General features: G+C 35.1%; 1 protein-coding gene and 1 pseudogene across 2 annotated transcripts; one reads left to right on the forward strand and one right to left on the reverse strand.

The window, feature by feature from the left end:
* Positions 1-9,934: 9,934 nt before the first annotated feature.
* On the reverse strand, positions 9,935-12,795 carry LOC149498311 (uncharacterized; annotated as a pseudogene).
* Positions 12,678-18,864, forward strand: RHC1A (RING-H2 finger C1A). Of its 2 annotated transcripts, XM_089717915.1 has the most exons (3): positions 12,686-12,842; positions 12,952-13,008; positions 17,598-18,864. In XM_089717915.1, the coding sequence occupies exon 3, from the start codon at positions 17,698-17,700 to the stop codon at positions 18,637-18,639; it is 942 nt and encodes a 313-aa protein (XP_089574041.1). In that variant the 5' UTR covers positions 12,686-12,842; positions 12,952-13,008; positions 17,598-17,697; the 3' UTR covers positions 18,640-18,864. The 2 variants fall into 2 exon arrangements, with proteins under 2 accessions (XP_089574040.1, XP_089574041.1); XM_089717914.1 differs by lacking the exon at positions 12,952-13,008 and having other exon boundaries at positions 12,678-12,842.
* Positions 18,865-19,159: the final 295 nt, after the last annotated feature.

Consider the following 19,159-nt stretch of genomic DNA (forward strand, 5'->3'; position numbering starts at 1 on the left):
AAATCAATCTTTTTGGCTAAAAGCCTTAAATCAACACTTTTGGCAACAAATGCCTAAAACAACAAATCAGTCAAACTTTGGCAAAATGCCTAAACAAAATGCACGAAGCATACACACACTCATGCATTAAGAATACCCATTCAAAGCCCTTTTAAAAAAGGCCTATCGAACTACGTCGACATTGATCTTCCATTTAAACGGAAGTACGTAGGCACGTTCGGCATTTAACCCCGAGCGGCAAGTCGAAATCACTTAAACATTTCATTGGTCCAATTACATCTTTTACCTTGCAAAGCATTCATCGGTTAGTTCATTAGCATGACATAGTCTCGGGATCCACCTCGGGTTTGTATATCATGCCTTAAACTTTGGGATAATTAATCTAGTAATTAGGTTAATTAAAATTGGAGTCAACTTAGGGTTTTTTCCTAGTTTACCCTAAAATAATTAAACAAGGTGGCGACTCACACATTCACGTGCATTTCTTCTCCTAGTCATATGCATTTTACTTGCATCATATGCCTATTTTCGGGGGGAGGGGTTCACACCATAAGCTGTCCGAAGTGGAGTTTTCCCTAAGACGTCTAAAGTGGCGTACCTCTCAAAGTGGAGTTTTCTCCAAGCCATTCGAAGTGGGACACCTCTCAAAGTGGAGTTTTCCCTAAGCCGTCCGAAGTAGCGCACCTCCCGAAGTGGAGTCTTCTCAAAGCTGTCCGAAGTTGCACACCTCCCAAAGTGGAGAATATCAAAAACTGGGTAGATCGAAGTGTCGTACTCATTCACCCGTTGAAGCCGTCCGAAGTGGCGTACCCCTGAAGCCGTCTTGTGTGGCGCATGTCATTCCGCCTCTCCCTGTCCGAAAGGACAACCTCTCGAAGTGGAGCATTATCAACTCAAAGTCGCCGACAGGCAATAGATAGCCGCAGAAGTCGTCAAAAGCCATCCTGATGTGATTCGCTCACCGTCAAACACCAAAGTTGGAACTGGTTGATTGAAGTATCTCCAGTTAACCACGCCGTCAGGCACAAGACAGCCGCAGAAGTGGTCAAAAGCCACCCTGATGCAATTCGCCCACCGTTAAATGCCGCAATTGGTATTGGTTGATCGAAGTATCTCTAGTTAAAGCCGTTCGTGTGGTGCACCACATTCTGCCTTTCACCGTTCGAAGGACAACTTCCCAAAGCCGCCAAGATGGCGCATTTTATCCACCAAAGCCATGCGTGTCACGCAAACCATGTAAGCATTTTCTTAATTACGCGTCTACTTTACATTGTGATAACATTTTGCTTGAAAAGCAAAATATTATCAAAGTGGGGGCAAACTGTAGACGCTTAAATTTCACCCCTAAAAGGTTCAGTGATGATACACTATTTTTTCATATAAATTTTCAATCGGGATTCCCAATCGCCCTGGTTTTTGGACCGATAGTCCGTGGCTAAGATTATCGATGTGTTTAACCACTTTTACCTTTTCGGGTTATCGGGCGTTTCGCGATGAAACCGGGCCCAGGAAGCACATTGGGTTCACCCAGCACACTTCCCAATGCACCGCCTCATTTTGGGTGTGACCGTTCTGATTTTGTAAAGTGGATCCGATCCTATTGTAGGGCTTGACAGTGGCTTTTTTGCCACATCATCCCTAAAATGGGGCCACCCACCCTCATTTGCCTATAAATAGGCATTGGGAGGTGTGAAATGAAGGACTCTTTTGGAAAACAAGGGAAAACTCTTGCATTTTAAAAACTCAACCATAGATATCTAAAGGCAGGTTGTGTTAACCTTGGATTTGTGGTGAGAATTCATTGTTAATCAATCAAGAGCCCTGTAGACAATTTAGAATCCTAAAAACACAAACTTTAATCTTGAATCTCAGACTTTTGGATCAAAACCAAGTGTTAGGTTTTCCTTCATCCATTTTTGAGTAAATCACCAGAGAAATCACAGAAGGTAATTTCTGAGAATCTTTAAGCACTTTCTTCATCTTTTTATTTGCTTTTTTCGTGTTTAAAACACCATTTCTGGGTCTGGTTGTGAGGGAAACTTAGGATCAACCAAACACGGGTTTTTGCACCTTTGTGGTGCAAGACCAACAATATTGGCGTGTGCCACATCCCCGTGGCTCGCGCGATAAGTGCCCAGAAACTTCTGTTCTTACTCAATAAACGTCCCCATTCGGTGATCCGATGGCCAAGCTTCGGCCTTAAGAGGTTCGTGATGCGTATTAGGTCATATATGGATTAAATAAACACATAAAACATGAATGAGAGCAATGATTGATGGATTTGTTCATCCTTCTAGGATTAACATCAAGATCATGAGCTTAAATCATGAAACAACCTTTAAATTTATGTCATTTAATTATTTTCCTTTACTTTACTAACACTTTATCATTTTTGTTCTTTATTCTTTTAGTCCTTTAAATTCTTGTCATTTAGCTTGATGTTCATTATTATTGTGCTAACCATTTATTTGTTAATCTTATATCATTTACATTCATCATATTCATGATTATTAGATGATTGATTGTATTGTGACCTTGTAATTAAGATATACTTTCGTGGATACTTGTTATTCTTTATGTTTGTTGCTTATGGTTTGGATTTATTTTTTATTTAAGCTTCTTATTGCAAGATGTAAAAGGGTCCTTAATGGGATTCTTATTGTTGCTTGATGTAATTATTTTTGGGGCTTGGAAAGTTTGGAGGGTTTAAGGGTAGAATGTAATGATTAGGTTGGTTTGTAACTCTATTCTCCTCACTCCCATTCTTTGGTTGATTTATGTTATGTTGTATGGATGAGATTGAATGTATGATTGATATGTTTTCCAAAAAGTTTATAAAAGGTTTTACATCTCAATTTTTAGTTAATTGGATTATTAAACTATTGTGAATGTTTGGACAATGTGGAGGTCGGCTTAGCCGGGCAAAATGGGTGCCTAACACCTTCCCATTTTGTACCTAATTCCCGAACCCTGTCTCTAGTTTAAAATCAGATTAGTTGATTCAAAGAATCGGCTAATTCGAGAATTTTCCCTAGTAAGGGTGGCGACTCCAAAATAAAACTCTTACCAAAGTAAGAGAACCTTTTTTTTTTTTTTGAGGATTAAACGGGTTCAATAAAAAGAAAACCATTTTACTAAATAAAATAAATTAAGCTCGTTCGATTCGATTCTTTCCAATCTTTTGGGAAAAATCCGACGTTCCTCACTTTTGAATCGACTAACTCGGTTTTAAACAGAGATGGGATCCGAGAGTTAGGTACGACATAGGAAGGTGTTAGGCACCCATATCACCCAGTTAAACTAGCCTCCTCATTGTCCATTAATTCACAATCCATTCAATAATACCATTAACTAAAAATGAGATGTAAATATTTTGATGAACATTTTGGAAAGCATGTCAATCACTCGTTTTAATAAAACATCAAACATAAACAACCAAAGAAAGAGGTGAGGAAAAAAGATTACAAACCACACCTGAGATACATTGTATCCAAATGCCCTCTAAATTTCCTAATACCCAATAATTGTTACAAATAAGCATTACTTGAGACCCATTAAGGTCTCATACATTTGCCATAACATAATATCAAAGCAAAACCAAATAAAACATTCATGTAATACAGACACAAAGCAACCATTATCCACAGAAACATAATCGTAAATCCATAATCATCAACCATTCATTCATTCAACAAATGTTCAAATGATGCATGTTTAAGTTACAAAGTTAATAAATAAAGGGTTAGTGCAATAATAAACATAATACATTAGGATAAGAGGCAATAGTATAGGAGACAGAATGAGAAAGTGCTTGAATAGTAAAGAACAACCCAAAATTGATAGCCTGTTTATGATTTTTCTTTGCTTAATACCACCAATTTGTAGCTTAAATCTTTGTTATTCGATTACAGATTATGTTTTTATGAAACCAGATTGCAGTAGAGTATTTTAGAAAAAGAGAATTGATCAAAGGAAGAAAAAAAAAATTCTATTGTCTCTGTGTTTATAAAAGAAAGAGGCGCTCACTCTATAGGAAATAGAGGTTGCGTCCTCTTTTATTAGTTTAAGTTTAGTTCTCCTTTTTTTTATTTGATATTTTCCTCTAAAGTTGGTGCACACCCTTTAGGAAAATAAGTAATTAAAATCCATTTAATTAAAGGAAAATTAGTTAAATCAATTTCAATTTAAAATAAATATTAATCATTAATAATAAATCATATTTAACAAATAGATACTCAATGAATAGGGAAAAATACCATAAATTCTAATAAAATCCATTTCAAGCTAAATTACATTTTCTTTGGTGGTAATTGAACTAATAGTGTCCAATTAACAGACTATTAATTCAGGTGCACTCTAAAATCATGAATTAAAATTCTATGAAGCAAAGTCCTACGTACGATGCAGGAATCACAAATAAAACTTCATATTTATGAAATAACTTGTTCGGATGAAAATCATACCAAGATCCTCATTTGGTACAAATTATCAATCCATCAAGCTATTGAGTCAGTCGGTCGCTAGATTTGGAGTGATTGACCACTCTAGTCCGGGTGGTTGACCTCAGAAGATCGGCGGTCAACTGCGATCGATTGCTTCATAATTTTTTTTGAAAAAATGCAATCCCATATTTTTTTTTCGTGCCAAACGGTTCAAATTCCTATATCAAAAGTTTAGTGCAAAACATACAGAAATTTCTCTGATTATCTTGTTCCTTGCAAACTAAATTCTTAAGGTCTTAGTTGAAACGTTCCTTTGGCTTTCTAGCTCTCTTCTCACATCCTCCACTTGTTTTTAGTATTGTAAGTGAGTCAGGTGATATTTCTTTGGCTCACTTCCTCCTAATCTCATTCTTTAGCCTAGGTTTTCCTCCCTTTAGTGTGAAGCCTCATTGGCTCACCAAGTCCTCACTAAAAGCCCTCCACGATTCTAGGTCTCCCTTGGCTTAGGTTTTAGCCTTAGAAATCTAAGTCAAGCTGAAGCTTTGAATCGAGAACGTCCTAATGTCCCCGGTCCTCCAAAGCAGAAGGAGAGCTAGAGTCCGAGCCAACTAGCCTTCCAGCTCACCTTCCGACCAACCATCCAGTCCACCTAGTCAGTCTCGTTGGCCAGGTAAATCCTAATGGCTTTATCTTTTTAAATACAATCCTCACTCCTTTTAAAAATGACTTCAAAGAGCCTTCTTTTTCCAAATTTGTCAATCCACGCCAAGATATTTTTGACAAAATAAAACATGATAATTAAAGTCTTTAATGAACCTTTTTTTTAAACTAAAATCAACCAACCTGCATTTTACATTCATAGATTTGCTTAGTCCTGATTCCTATTTCAAAGGATAAATAGGCAAATTCGAGTCTAAAACTGAGTTGCGAACCAAATCCCCTCAAAAACTCCTTTTTTTCCTTATTCTTTCTTTATTCTTTAGAACAGGAGACGTGTGATTGCTCTAGAATCCCCATCAAGGGGCTAGAGGTAATACTCCTCTAATCTTTATTTATTTTACTTTATAAGTTTTATTATTTTTTATTTATTTATCGCTTTCTTATTGCTTTATTTAAATTATTGCACCATGTTTACTACTTTCTATAAATGACATTCTTTCATTTCAACTCTACTTTCATTTGGATTTAACATTAATTTTGGCCAATTAATTTAATATTTTAAACTGAAAACCTAGTCTCTAAATTCTCTTTGGTTTCAGTAACTAGTTTCGTAAATGGACAAATAAAAGTTTTTTCTTGAATTTACCTTTAAAATAAAATTTAAGCAGCAACTCTACAAAACTTATATGTGAACCTTATCCAATTGAGTGTTTCGATACTATTTTTAGCATATCGAACTTGGGGCTTGGGTGGAGCTCACAATAAGTCATAAACATAAAATAAAAAAAATTCTTAATTTCTCATTCCAATATAATTAGTTAATTTCTCAAAATTAACATTATTACTAAAAATCATAGTATCTCTGACTTATTTAGAGATAAATTAACAAATTTCAAAATTTTTAAAAGATATCAAATTAATCACCGAGGATATTCTATATTTTAGTTCGTTCAATATAATATTGTCATTCTTTTCTTAAAAAAGTCCTGTGAATGTGAATTAGTTCTTGAATTTGATATTAATATATATGCAATAAATTACAAATTGTAAATTATAAGATAGAGGTTTTCATTTTTTATATATCTTTTAATTTTATATTTTTAAGTATTAATAATTAACAAGTGGACATTTAAGATAATAATTTTAAAATTTTTATTCATAAATTTATCTAAAAAAGTGTAATAGAATTTTTAAACGTGTTTCTAAAGCGTGCAATATATGTCAAGGTGTTTAGATATATCCTTCAAATGTCTCAAATTAATAAAATAAATAAATAATAGGATATGTTTTTTTTTGGGTTAATTTCACTGAGAGGACCTGAACTATAGGGGTAATCACTTAATAGAGTACCAACTTCAATTTGTTACTTAAAAATGCATAATGTTACGTTTTTATAATAGTAAAATGCCTTTTGACACAATTGAGATTTTCCGTTAACTGGAATGTCACATAATTAACACTTGGCTTTTTTTTTTAAATGAAATTTTTTTTTCTAATTTTCCTCTCTCTTCCAACTCAAACTCCTCCTGCATCATCTTTCTCTCATGCTCTGTCTCTTTCTCTCTCATACTGATGGGTCCCTGTCAAAGCCAAGAGAATTGAACAAGAGAGTAAGAAGTTTCAAGTGTTTTTCATTGATGAACTCTACTGCAGATACAACGAAAATAAATAGGAAAATAATGAAAACTACTTTGTCCTATTCTAAAGGCCACAAACGACACTTTATGAGTTAAAATAGCCAAGATTTGCTGACACAATCACAACAGCAAATTGACTTTATTAAAACAACATAAAAAATAATTATAGTAGAAAATAATTCCAACAGCAGCAGAGATATAAGCTAGAGCAAAGATTTAGTCCAAGTACTTCTTATTCTTGATAGGCACCCTTGCAAATCTTCGTGGTGATCTATCATTGCTTCCCCCTTTCGAAGGAACCTTGTCCTCAAGGTTCAGGCAGGAAACCTTGACTGCAATTCTGCAGAATTTTCCCATGTAGCATCTTCACGCGGCAAATGTTTCCACAGAACCAGACTTTCCTGTACAAATCATGAACCATTGCAAATCCACCTGGTATCCAACACCTCCTTTGGTTCCAAAATAGTATCACCATCAACAGACAATGGTGGCAAATCAATAGACACAGGCACATCATCACCACTATGCTTTTTAAGAAGCGACACATGGAAAACTCGATGAATCTTAGAACCAGCAGGCACTGCAATTTATAAGTCAATTTCCCAATTCTTTCTTCCACCGGAGAAGGCCCATAATAACGACTTGCTAGCTTTTGGGAAGCTCTCCTGTATACTGAATGTTGGCGATACGGCTGGAGCTTAAGATAAACATAGTCACCAACTTGGAACTCAACATCTCTGTGTTTCAAATCAGCAATCTGTTTCATTTGATTAGCAGCACACGAAAGATGGAGTTTCAGTTCCTGCAAGATTTCATCTCTAGTGACCAAGGTTTAATCTACTTCATGAACAAGGGATTGACCCAATTCATACCGTGGTACCACAAGTGGAGGTCTGCCATACAAAGCCATGAAAGGAGACATACCAATCGATTTGTAAAAGGAGGTATTATACCAGTATTCAGCCCAATGCAGGAATGAGCTCCATTTGCGTGTTTGTTGAGATGCAAAACAGCGAAGGTACTGCTCCAAACATCTGTTAGTTACTTCAGATTGTCCATCAATTTCAGGATGATAAGACGAACTCATATTCAACTTGGTACCAGACAGTTTGAAGAATTCACACTAAAAATTGCTAATAAAAATTGGATCCCTATCACTGACTATAGACTTGGGCATTCCATGATACTTAACGACCCCATCAACAAATTTGTCAGCAACAATTTTGGCAGAACATGGATGAGACAAAGGCAAGAAGTGTGCATACTTGCTACGTCGGTCAATTACCACCAACACCGAATTTTTACCACAAGAAGATGGAAGTCCATCAATGAAGTCCACTACGATATCATCCCAAACTTGGTGTGGAATTGTTAATGGTTGGAGAAGCCCTGTCGGTGTAGAGGTGGAAGCCTTATTTGTCTGACAAATAGAACAAGCAGCAATGTATTCTTGAATTTGTTTGCGCATAGAGGGCCAATAAAACTGTTGAACGATCTGCTTGTAGGTGCGCAAGACTCCTGAATGGCCTCCACAAGGTGAATCATGAAATTCCTATAAAAGTTTACAAGTCAAATCAAAATTAGGAGGGACCACCACCCGATTCTTGTTAAAGATTAAACCATTTCGTTAGAAATAAGGGTTCCCAGGTTTCTCTGTGGCTAATTTGCTCACGCCAATCATATAAGGATGTGTGGAGACAATTGCTCGAATCTGATCCCATAGAGAAGTGTAAGGGAGGAAAAGAGTAAAGAGATTGGGGCTGCCAACAACACGGGATAAGGCATCTGCAACTTTATTTTCTTTTCCCGGTTTGTATATGATTTCATAATCAAACCCCAAAGTTTGGAAACCCACTTTTGCTGTTCAGGTGTGAAAATCCGTTGTTCCACCATGTACTTGAGGCTATGTTGGTCAGTTTGGATGTAAAATTTCCAGCCAAGTAAATATGGTCGCCATGTACGGATAGCTTGAAGTATAGCTAGCATCTCTTTAGCGTAGGTGGACCAAGACTGTTTGGAATGCGATGGGCCTATCTTGTTGGGATAATACAGCTCCGACGTCGTTATTGGAGGCATATGTGGTGATGACAAAGGACTTCTCAAAATTGGGCATTGTAAGTATAGGCGTTGAGGACATGGCTCTTTTCAAGGCTGAAAAAGACGCGTCCGCCTCGTCATTCCAGGAAAAATGACCCTTCTTCAACAGATTAGTTAAAGGCTGAGCTATAACTCCACAATCAAGAACGAATTTCCTGTAATATCCTGTCAAGCCTAAAAAGCCACATAAATCATAAACATTAGTGGCTTTAGGCTAGTCAAGCATCGTTGTTATTTTCATTTGATCCACTTGAATGCCATCACGAGATACAATGTGACCCAAATACTCAATTTGCTGCAGTCCAAAAGCACATTTACTGAGTTTAATGTGGAACTTATGCTGTCTCAGTAGTTCAAAAGCCAGACGCACATGTTCCATATGCATGTTCCAATTTGGGCTATAAATTAAAACATCATCAAAGAAAACTAATACAAATTTTCTTAAATAAGGGCGAAAAATAGTGTTCATGAGAGCTTGGAAAGTGGAGGGAGCGTTACACAAGCCAAAGGGCATTACCAAGTATTCATAGTGGCCATTGTGTGTGTGGAAGGCAGTTTTATGGACATCTGCAGGGTGAACCCGAACTTGATGAAACCCCGCGATAAATTAAGCTTAGTAAAATAAGCAGCCCCATAAAGTTCATCCAGCATATCATCCACAGTAGGAATTGGAAATCTATCCCGAATTGTTACAGCATTAAGAGCCTTGTAATCTGTACAAAATTGCCAAGAGCCATCCTTTTTCTTAACAAGTAGGATAGAAGAAGAAAAGGGACTTATGCTAGTCCGAATTAGCCCTGAGTTCAACATGTCATGAACTTGTTTTTCAATTTCGCCTTTCTGAAAGTAGGCATACCTGTACGGCCGGACATTGACGGGATTCGTTCCCTCTTTGAGGTTGATTCGGTGGTTAATTTCCCGCTCTGGAGGAAGCTGATTCAGCCTTTGATAGATGTCCGAAAACTGATCTAGCAAAATTTGCATTTCTGGGTGAATTCCTTCAGGGAAAATTGTTGATGAGGATTCCACGCAAATGGCAAAGAATGAGCTACTGTGTCTTAGTTCTTTGGACATTGCCTTTAAGGAAAAAGATTTAATCTATTGATCTCTGATTCCTTGTAGGTGTTGTTGCTGGCCTTTCCACGTAAAGTCCATTGTCAGCCGTTTCCAATTACATTGAACCGTCCCCAATTGCTGAAGCCATTGAACTCCTAACACCACATCCAAACCCATAATTGGCAGGGAATAGAATGTAACAACAAAGGGTATACCTTGTAAGAGAATAGGAGTATTTCTGAATTTCCCGTTGCACTGCAAAGGGCTTCTGTTCACTACTTTCACATTAAAAGGTGTAGTCGGCTCCACTGATAGTTTGAGTAATCTAGCTATCTTTTCGTTGATGAAGTTATGTGTGGATCCGCTATCAATGAGGACAATTAATTCGAGGGACTTGATCTTAATAGCAACCCACATAGTACCTATTGAGGACCACCCAGTAAGTGCGTGTAATGAGATCCCAGGTTCGATATCATCATCATCTTCCTCAATGTCAAATCCGCCATCCAGGAGAAGGAGTTGTGGTTTGGAACACCTGTGTCCAAGGACAAACTTCTTGTCACAGTTAAAGTACAATCACTGAGTCCGTCGTTCCTGCACCTCTTCCCAGGTAAGCCGCTTCACTGGAGTGGATGGTTTAGTTTTTTTTAGAGACGAAGAGCTCGTCTGGTAAGATGGGCGAATTGCCTTCTTTTGGCGCAACAATTGCTCATCTTTCATTCGAGCTAAACTGATGGCATCCTTTAATGTTTTTGGTTCGAACATTCTGATGCCGTCGGCAATTTCTGGTTTAAGGCCACCCATAAACGTCCCAACTAGTGCTTTCTGAGTCCAACCTTTAACCCTGTTTCCAAGCCTTTCGAACTCCTTTTGATAGTCTCGTAAGAGTCTTGTTTGACGAATTTTTGATAAAGACTCATCAAAATCTTCGCAATCAATAGGCCCAAAGCGAGACCATAATTCCTCAGAGAAAACTTCCCACGATACATCTTTTCCTTCTTCCTTATGGGTTCTGCAAAGCCACTGCCACCATTCATTGGCCTCCCCTCGAAGGTGGTAAGAAGCCAAGGATACCTTCTCAGTTTCTGGGGTCCCTTGGAATTTGAAAAATTGGCTCACCCTAGTGAACCATTCTATTGGATCCTCTCCTGAATATTTTGGGAACTCCAATTTAGCCAATTTGGAAGAGAACATGGGTTGGCCTCCTTCTTTGGTCACATCTTGGTTGATATGAATTTGGCTGTTACGATTACTTGCACTACCGAAATCATCTCTGCTGGGTAGAGCAATTTCAGAGCACTTAGTAATGGCTTCCTTGATTTGTTGCAGCTCATCACTAATTCCACGTTCCATTTTAGATAAATTATCTTGAAGCTAGCCAAGCCCAACCTCTAGATTTTCAATTCGCTCTTTGTTTGTAGCCACGAAAAGAGAAAAAGAAAAGAAGAGAATAAGATAAACTGGCTTTGATACCACTGATGGGTCCCTATCAAAGCCAAGAGAATTGAACAAGAGAGTAAGAAGTTTCAAGTGTTTTTCATTGATGAATTCTGTTGCAGATACAAGGGAAATAAATAGGAAAAAAATGAAAACTACTTAGTCCTATTCTAAAGGCCACAAACGGCACTTTATGAGTTAAAATAGCCAAAATTTGCTGACACAATCACAATAGCAAATTGACTTTATTAAATCAACATAAAAAATAATTACAGCAGAAAATAATTCCAACAGCATATAAGCTAGAGCAAAGACTTAGTCCAACTACTTCTTATTCTTGATAAGCACCCTTGCGTGGTGATCTATCACATACTCTCTCTCTTTTTCTTTTGCTTTAAGAACCCTAAATCAATTTCTCCTTCACTTTCATCTCAATAAACAAACTATACAAGAGGATCAATAATTATTTGACTGCTATTGAAGAACCTCTTTTAAAGCTTAAACATCTAATCCACTTCTCATTCTCTTTTGCTGATCTTCTTCTTTTTTTTTTTCTTGTACTCTTTTAATTTCCATATAAAAAATCAATTTCTATTCATGTAAACCGTATTAGTCAATCTTCATAGAATTTTGGATTGTAGAAAAATCAATCTTCATTAGATTTCCATATCAAAATCAATCTCTATTAAGTTTGGGCATTAATCCAGCAACAGTTGAAGCGGAGAGAGAAGAAAATAAATTGGTTAAACGAAAGGAAAAAAGAAAAAAAAAAAAAGGAAAGAGAGACAAATAAAGGGAGAGAAAGAAAAAATGAAAAAGGAAAGATCTTCACCGGATCTGAATCCGGCAACAGTCCTTAAATTACCAAAAGAAAAATGCATATATAATAGATCTAATATAGAAAAAAAAAAAATGCAATAGTATTTGTTTAGTGGAAATTGAAAGAGAATAAGAGAAATAGAAAGGAAGAGAGAGGAAAAAAAACAAAAGCAGAGTTGTAGACTACGAGTGAAAGAGGGAAAATGATGTGAGTGAGCTGTGAGAGAGAGAAAAATTACAAAAAATATTTTCATTTAAAAAGTCAGGTGTTAATTGTATAGCAATTCCGGCCAACGGAAGATTGCAATTCCATGAAAAGATATTTTAGTGTTATAAAAACATAAAATTATGTATTTTTAAATGATAAATAGAAATTGATACTTCATTATTTCTATAATTCAAGTCTTTTCTGAGACAATAATCCGTTTTTTTGACACGTGTTCCAGTGCGCCTAACAAGTACATACAACACAGTTACTTTAAGCTGTCAATATAACTCACAACAAACAATAACCAACAAAGGACAAAATAAGTGAGTGGCGCATTACGCACCACGTACGTTTTAGGATAAACGACCGACTTTGGCTTCCCTTCGCGAGTCTTCTGTCTTATGTTTCTGAACGCACTCTCCGTCTGTTGATCCCTCATTACAAAATCAAAGGGTTAGATCTGCTCGCTCTTCCCTTCCTTTTGAGGTAACACCCTAATTTCTTGACTTCAATTTTAATCTTTCCTTTTTCTGGTGATGATGTCGATTGTTGCCTTTCTAACGATTCATTTAACTTTATTGAACTGTTTAATTAGCAATTTTGGAATCAAATTATGTTTTAGTTTTCAGAAAATCGGGATCTCAATTAAAAGGTATGTATAGGTCTTCCATTTTTTTGATTGTTTTGAGAAATTAATCTAAGTATTAGCTTTCAATTTTATGATCCTTATGGGTGTCTCCTCTTTTTTATTGAAAAAAAAAAATTAAGATAAAGATGATAATTTTATTGTTTACAGTGCGCATGTCTATTCATTTCTTGATCTACCCAGAATTAAGCAATCATAGTTTGTGTCTTCTGATGTTAGCTTTATATTTTTGAATTTGACTTTCTGATTTGATCTTCAATTTCAGTATATTTGAGTTTCATGACTGTTTATTCAATAATAATTTGAACTTCATAGTTCAGAATTGATTGGCTGAGGAAATGGCAGTTTAATAGGTTTATTTATTCCAAACCTCTGTATACTAAAACAGATATTGAGGAAAATATTCCCTAACTATTTCAATTGCACTCATTTACTTCTAGTTTGAAGTTATGATAAAAGTTATGATAAAAGTTATGATAAAAAAGATTATTATGTTTGAATAAAAGTCAAATTCAACATAAAATGAAAATACTGTCTTAATTTGGTGCTGAACATAAAATTGGACTTAATTAAATACAATTGAAATCTTAGTAGACTGATTTGGAGCAAATTTTTTAATACAGTTCTAATTAATTGCCCAATAGATCCTATATCTATCCATATGAAGAAGAAATCATATAATAAAGGGGGTTTTTATGTATACAAATGGTACTTTGAATTTTTGAACAAGCATGAAGAAATTAACATTCAAGTTCTGTTTTATGGTGTAATTAATATGGAACTTGCAAGTTCGTAACATGTCACAAAGTTCTGAGTAAATAAGTTTGTTAGGCTGAAAATGGCTTTAATCACTGTCCTTGTACTGATGTTCCTATATTAGAAACAACATTTTGTTCTCTACCTTGTGTTGTAAGTATTAGCATTTCATTTGTTGGTTTTTTCTTAATGATTTATTTGATTTTGGCTTAGTTTAATTTCATGGGAATATCAGAGCACCCATCTATCATTTATACACTTAATTCTGTAACATTTTGGCCCTTGTATAAAATTGATAACTCATAGAATTGTGATTAATATATCCATAGTTCATAAAACAATGTTTTGCTGATTAATTTGAGAGATTTCATTCTGTTGGATCTCAATATTAAAATGCTTGGTACCATGGCTTTAATTCTTCTTTTTTGTGTAGTAGGCATGGCCGGTTCAATGAACCGCCGGTTCCGGTTCACTGAACCGCCGGTTCGAGATGTTTAAAATTTTGAACCGGAACCGACCCTTGAACCTCCGGTTCCGGTCCGGTTCCGATTCTGGCACGGTTCAGCACGGTTTCGGCGAACTGGCGGTTCAAATTACGGTTTCGATTCGGTTCCGGCATTAAGGAAATTTTTAAAAAAATAATAAAATTTTGATTCCGAATTCATGAATAAATAATAATTTTAAAATGTTTAAATTTTATTAACTAAATGAATTATTATAAATTTTAAAAGAAAAACATCTATTAACTAACTTAGAACTATTATTACATTAAATTTACAAATTTTGCTAATTTACTAATATAAAAAACTATAAATGGAATATAAAATTAATGAAATGAGTTGGAAATTATTATTTTCAAATACTAAGAAAATTATTTAAAAAATCAAATGAAGTAAATTTATGAATGGAAAAATTTGAGATTAGAGAAAGAATTTGGAATTGGATGTAAGAAAATAAAAAATAAACAATAGATAATTCCAATATTAAGGAAAATAAAGCAATAGAAAAAATAATGAACTATGGAAATTTGAGAGAATTTTGATTGAGAATAAGAGAAGAGTTAGGATATAATTGATTGTGAAATAAAAAATCATCAACTCATCATATTTATACATGTGTCTCATTTATTAGTTTTCCAAATTGTCCCTTATATAATTTAGTAAATTATAGTAAATAAATAAATAAATGATTAAAATGAATAAAATGAATAAAATTTATTTACCAAAAAATAAATAAAAAACACCTATCATATCAAAAACTATCCGTTACACTCTTTTTTTTTACACTTGAAAGTTTTTTTTTTATATAAATCAACTATTCATGTACCATTTTTTATATAAATTTAAGTCAAAAAATGTGTATTTTTTTCACAACTTTTTATAACTTATGTACCACTTTACTTCTCTTCACCATAAATCAAATCAACTACAATCAAATCAATTGATATAAATTTTTTTATAAAAATTTTAAGCTACAATTTTTTGTGTATCCGGTTCGAACCGGACCGGAACTGCCGGTTCACCGCCGGTTCCGGTTCATATTTTAACATCTACATGAACCTTAACCGGCCCTTGAACCGCCGGTTCCGGTTCAAAATTATGAACCGCCGGTTTCGGTCCGGTTCCGGTTCGTCTACAGTACGGTTCGGTTCCGGTTAGAACCGAACCGGTGGCCATGCCTATTGTGTAGTATATAATTAGGTATATTTTGGAGTCAATTTCATTAATGGTTGCCAAACTTTAGACTCTATTTTATTTAAGGTCACATAACTTCAATTTGTTATTTATTAGACTCACAACTTTTAACTTTTTTGTGACTTTGACATCCCTAACTTTGAATTCCATACCATAAAATAGTCTTTCTGTCCAATTTTGAAGCCTTTTGCCGTGAATCAGTTTAAAGAAAGGGAATTAAAGGAGGGATAAATAAATTAAATGACAACTGATAACCTTATTGTCTTATGTATATGAAAATATGAAAGAAAATATGCAATAATATGAATGAATTAAATTACTGCAATCAGTAGACAGAGAGCAAATCATGAAAGAATGAAAAAAAGCTGCCAAGTAATTTCTTTTTATTGTTCTTAATCAAATAATAATAGTATCTAGCAAGTTCAAATGATTACTCCTAATAAAGATGGAATAAATCAATTACAATTGAGAAAAAAAATGAAACAACACAAAATAGAACAATAAAAGCATTAACAACTAAACAAAAAACAAAAGATTGAAATATATATTATATATATATATATATATATATATATATATATATATATATATATATATTAAATCATTGATTCATTAACAATAAATCCAGGAACAAAAGAAACAGAAGTCCAAAGAAGCAAAATATAAACTAGATTTAAAAACAAACAAATAAGAAAATTAATTTCAAGAAAGAGCAGGCCAATTGAGTCTTTGCTGCTTGTGATTAAAATTTTTGGATCGGAAATGAATATTTGAGGCACAGTGTAGTGTTGGGTGTGTTTTCAAGGAACACAGAAATTCCAGTGACCCATCAGCTCCTCCTCTGCTGTACAATCATCCACAAGAAGCACAAAACCTAGTCCCACCCTCTCCGCCTCCCTGCTACCATAATTTTCCTTTTTAAAATTAAACTCAATTTTCCAATTAGTTCAAGGACAAAATTATTTATTTGGTTCTTCCTTCCTACCATGTGACTGAGTCTCAACATTGCCAATGAATAGAAGCATTTGATCTATACCTGCTGGCCTCTCTCCCTAACTTGTATCAATCCATCTCCATCTTTTTGCCTCTCTCCCCTCTTAGGTTTCCAACTATTTGCCCCTGGACACAACTAGATAATTGCAAGACCATCTGGTTGTACCAAAATCTGCATCTGCTAAATGCTCTTCTATAGAAATAGTTTAATCCACATCTTATTGACAGTATCGCTATAGACTTGACCCTTGCTACCATAACCTGCTCTTTTATAAGATTTTGTAGGAACTAAATGAGCTTGTTATATATGTATGTACCTATATTTTATCTATATATATATATATATATATATAAATTGCAACAAAAAAGATTGTATTATCTGTACACCAAAAAATAAAAATAAAAATAGAAGATTAAACATCTCTACCTGAATTCTTAATATCTATGCATAATGAAAGCAATCTCAAATCACTTCTCTCCTTTGAATCACACTTTAAGCACTTGTTAAAACCAGAATAAATTGTAAATTTGTAAAGCCCAAAATATAGATGGATAGATTGTTATGGATATATAAAATTGTAAATAAACATTATTGTTCAATGCTCATAGTTGGAGGAGCTATTTTCTGAAATTTTGCTGAGCGTTGACTGTTTCAGGGAAGTATAACCAGGTTTGCCCGCTCTTAAAGAAAAAATGTGTACACCGGCCACTGAGTGCAATATTAATGTATTTTCTTTCAAGATTAAATATTTATCTGTTCTCTTCCTTATCTATTTTTCCCCATCCTGCCAAAAAAGCAAGCCTGCAAGCATGCATTCTGTTTTGTGTTTGTGTACCTTAAATGTCTTCTAAAAAATACATATTTTTTGCTATTATTTTTTATGAATTTGAGATCATGTTCTGTTTTCTTCCAGTTCACTATGCTTCAGATGTATTATCTCTTTTATTTTATGGGAATTGCCTTTTGAAATATTGTATAACCCTGGTTTTGCTTGTGATTCAATTCATAGTGAACTGAAATTTCATTGTTTAATTATTTTAAGTTAATCCAGTAAGGTTAATTGATAGCTGTACCCGTTTGTTTTTATTTTTTATAACTACTTATTTTGAATTATTTTTGTTAATGAGCATTTTTACTGCTGTGTTTTGCAGATTGCTGGCAATATGTTACGGATACAAGTTTAATACTCATTGCTGGCAAGAAGAGTTGGGTCTTAGTTGATTTTTGACCCTGGAGGGAGGAGCAGATAGAATGTCAAGTGGCAGAGATACCCACTGGTGTTATAGCTGCAGTCGGTCAGTTCGTCCGCGTGGGCGAGATGCAGTTTGCCCCTACTGCAGTGGAGGATTTGTTCAAGAACTTGATGAATTGGAGCCATTCAGCCCATTTGAGTTCTTTGGATTGGACAGTGATCATGATCGAGACCAAAGATTTGGCCTCATGGAAGCTTTCTCAGCCATAATGAGGCAGCGATTAATTGATAGAAGCCACGACATTAGGAGAAGCCATGACATTAGAATGAGATCAGATCCTATATCTATTCCTGGACGAAATCCAGGTTTTGGTCCTCTGTTGATTTTTGGTGGTGAAGTTCCCATTAGATTGTCCGGAAATGGTGGGTTTGAAGCTCTTTTCCAAGGTACGCCTGGAATTGCTTTTACACGAGGTAATGCTGGTGATTATTTTATAGGCCCAGGGCTGGAAGAATTATTTGAGCAACTTTCAGCTAATGATAGGCGGGGTCCTCCACCAGCTTCAAGATCATCTATTGATGCAATGCCCATCATTAAGATTAGCCAGAGGCATCTTCGTTCTGACTCACACTGTCCAGTCTGCAAAGACAAATTTGAGTTGGGAAGTGAGGCAAGACAGATGCCATGTGATCACATATACCACTCCGATTGCATAGTTCCGTGGTTAGTACAGCATAACTCATGCCCTGTCTGCCGTCAGGAGTTACCATCACAAGGATCAAGTAGTAGCAATACTTATCAAACGTCAGGTTCTCGAAGTAGAAACAATTACAATGGAAGAGACGGTGGCAGGGAAGGAAGAAGGAATCCATTTTCATATTTGTGGCCATTCCGTTCGGCTAGTTCGAGCTCTAACCATGATGGGACTGCAGGTGGCAGTTCATCCACTGTACATGAAAATAACCACCAGATGGGTTATAGAGGATGGCCTTTTGAGTAGGACTTGCGTGGTATGATTTATTTGTGTTATGTGATCATAACCCAGCACTGTAAACTATTAAATCAAAAATGGTTTGAAACTTTGAGATCTACAAGTCCTGGAGTCTCTTGTTAAAAGGTAATCTAGAGTTGTTTGTGTCTAATCTCCAACTCTTTTTTCTTTCCTTTTTAATATATGATTTGTAAAGAAATTGGTTTTTGCTTAATTAATTGCATCTTTGGTTTAGATGTAGCATTGGTTACCCCTAACACGAAGTAGGGAAAACAGAATATGGTTTTTATTTGCCTAGTGCATTTGGCTTCAAAATCTGTCAAGTGGAAAATCGTGAACTAGCCCTTTAGGCAATTGGATTTTTGTTAAGGGGAAGTACTGCCTGATTTTACTCCTGTATTTAAAAAATATATCATTTATTTATTTATTTAAGTTTGTTATACTGTTATATCATTTTATCAATTTTTCTTAATATTTTTTTAATCAATATTTATACAGTAGTAGTGTCTAACGACATGCATTGCTCGGA

This window comes from Jatropha curcas, chromosome 2 (assembly GCF_041381405.1).
Source record: "Jatropha curcas cultivar XTBG-Jc1 chromosome 2, XTBG_Jcur_1.0, whole genome shotgun sequence".
Classification (NCBI taxonomy): domain Eukaryota; kingdom Viridiplantae; phylum Streptophyta; class Magnoliopsida; order Malpighiales; family Euphorbiaceae; genus Jatropha; species Jatropha curcas.

Coding starts and splice junctions, on each gene's coding strand:
- RHC1A (XM_089717914.1), top strand. CDS start 17,698: ATGTCAAGTGGCAGAGATACCCACTGGTGTTATAGCTGCAGTCGGTCA.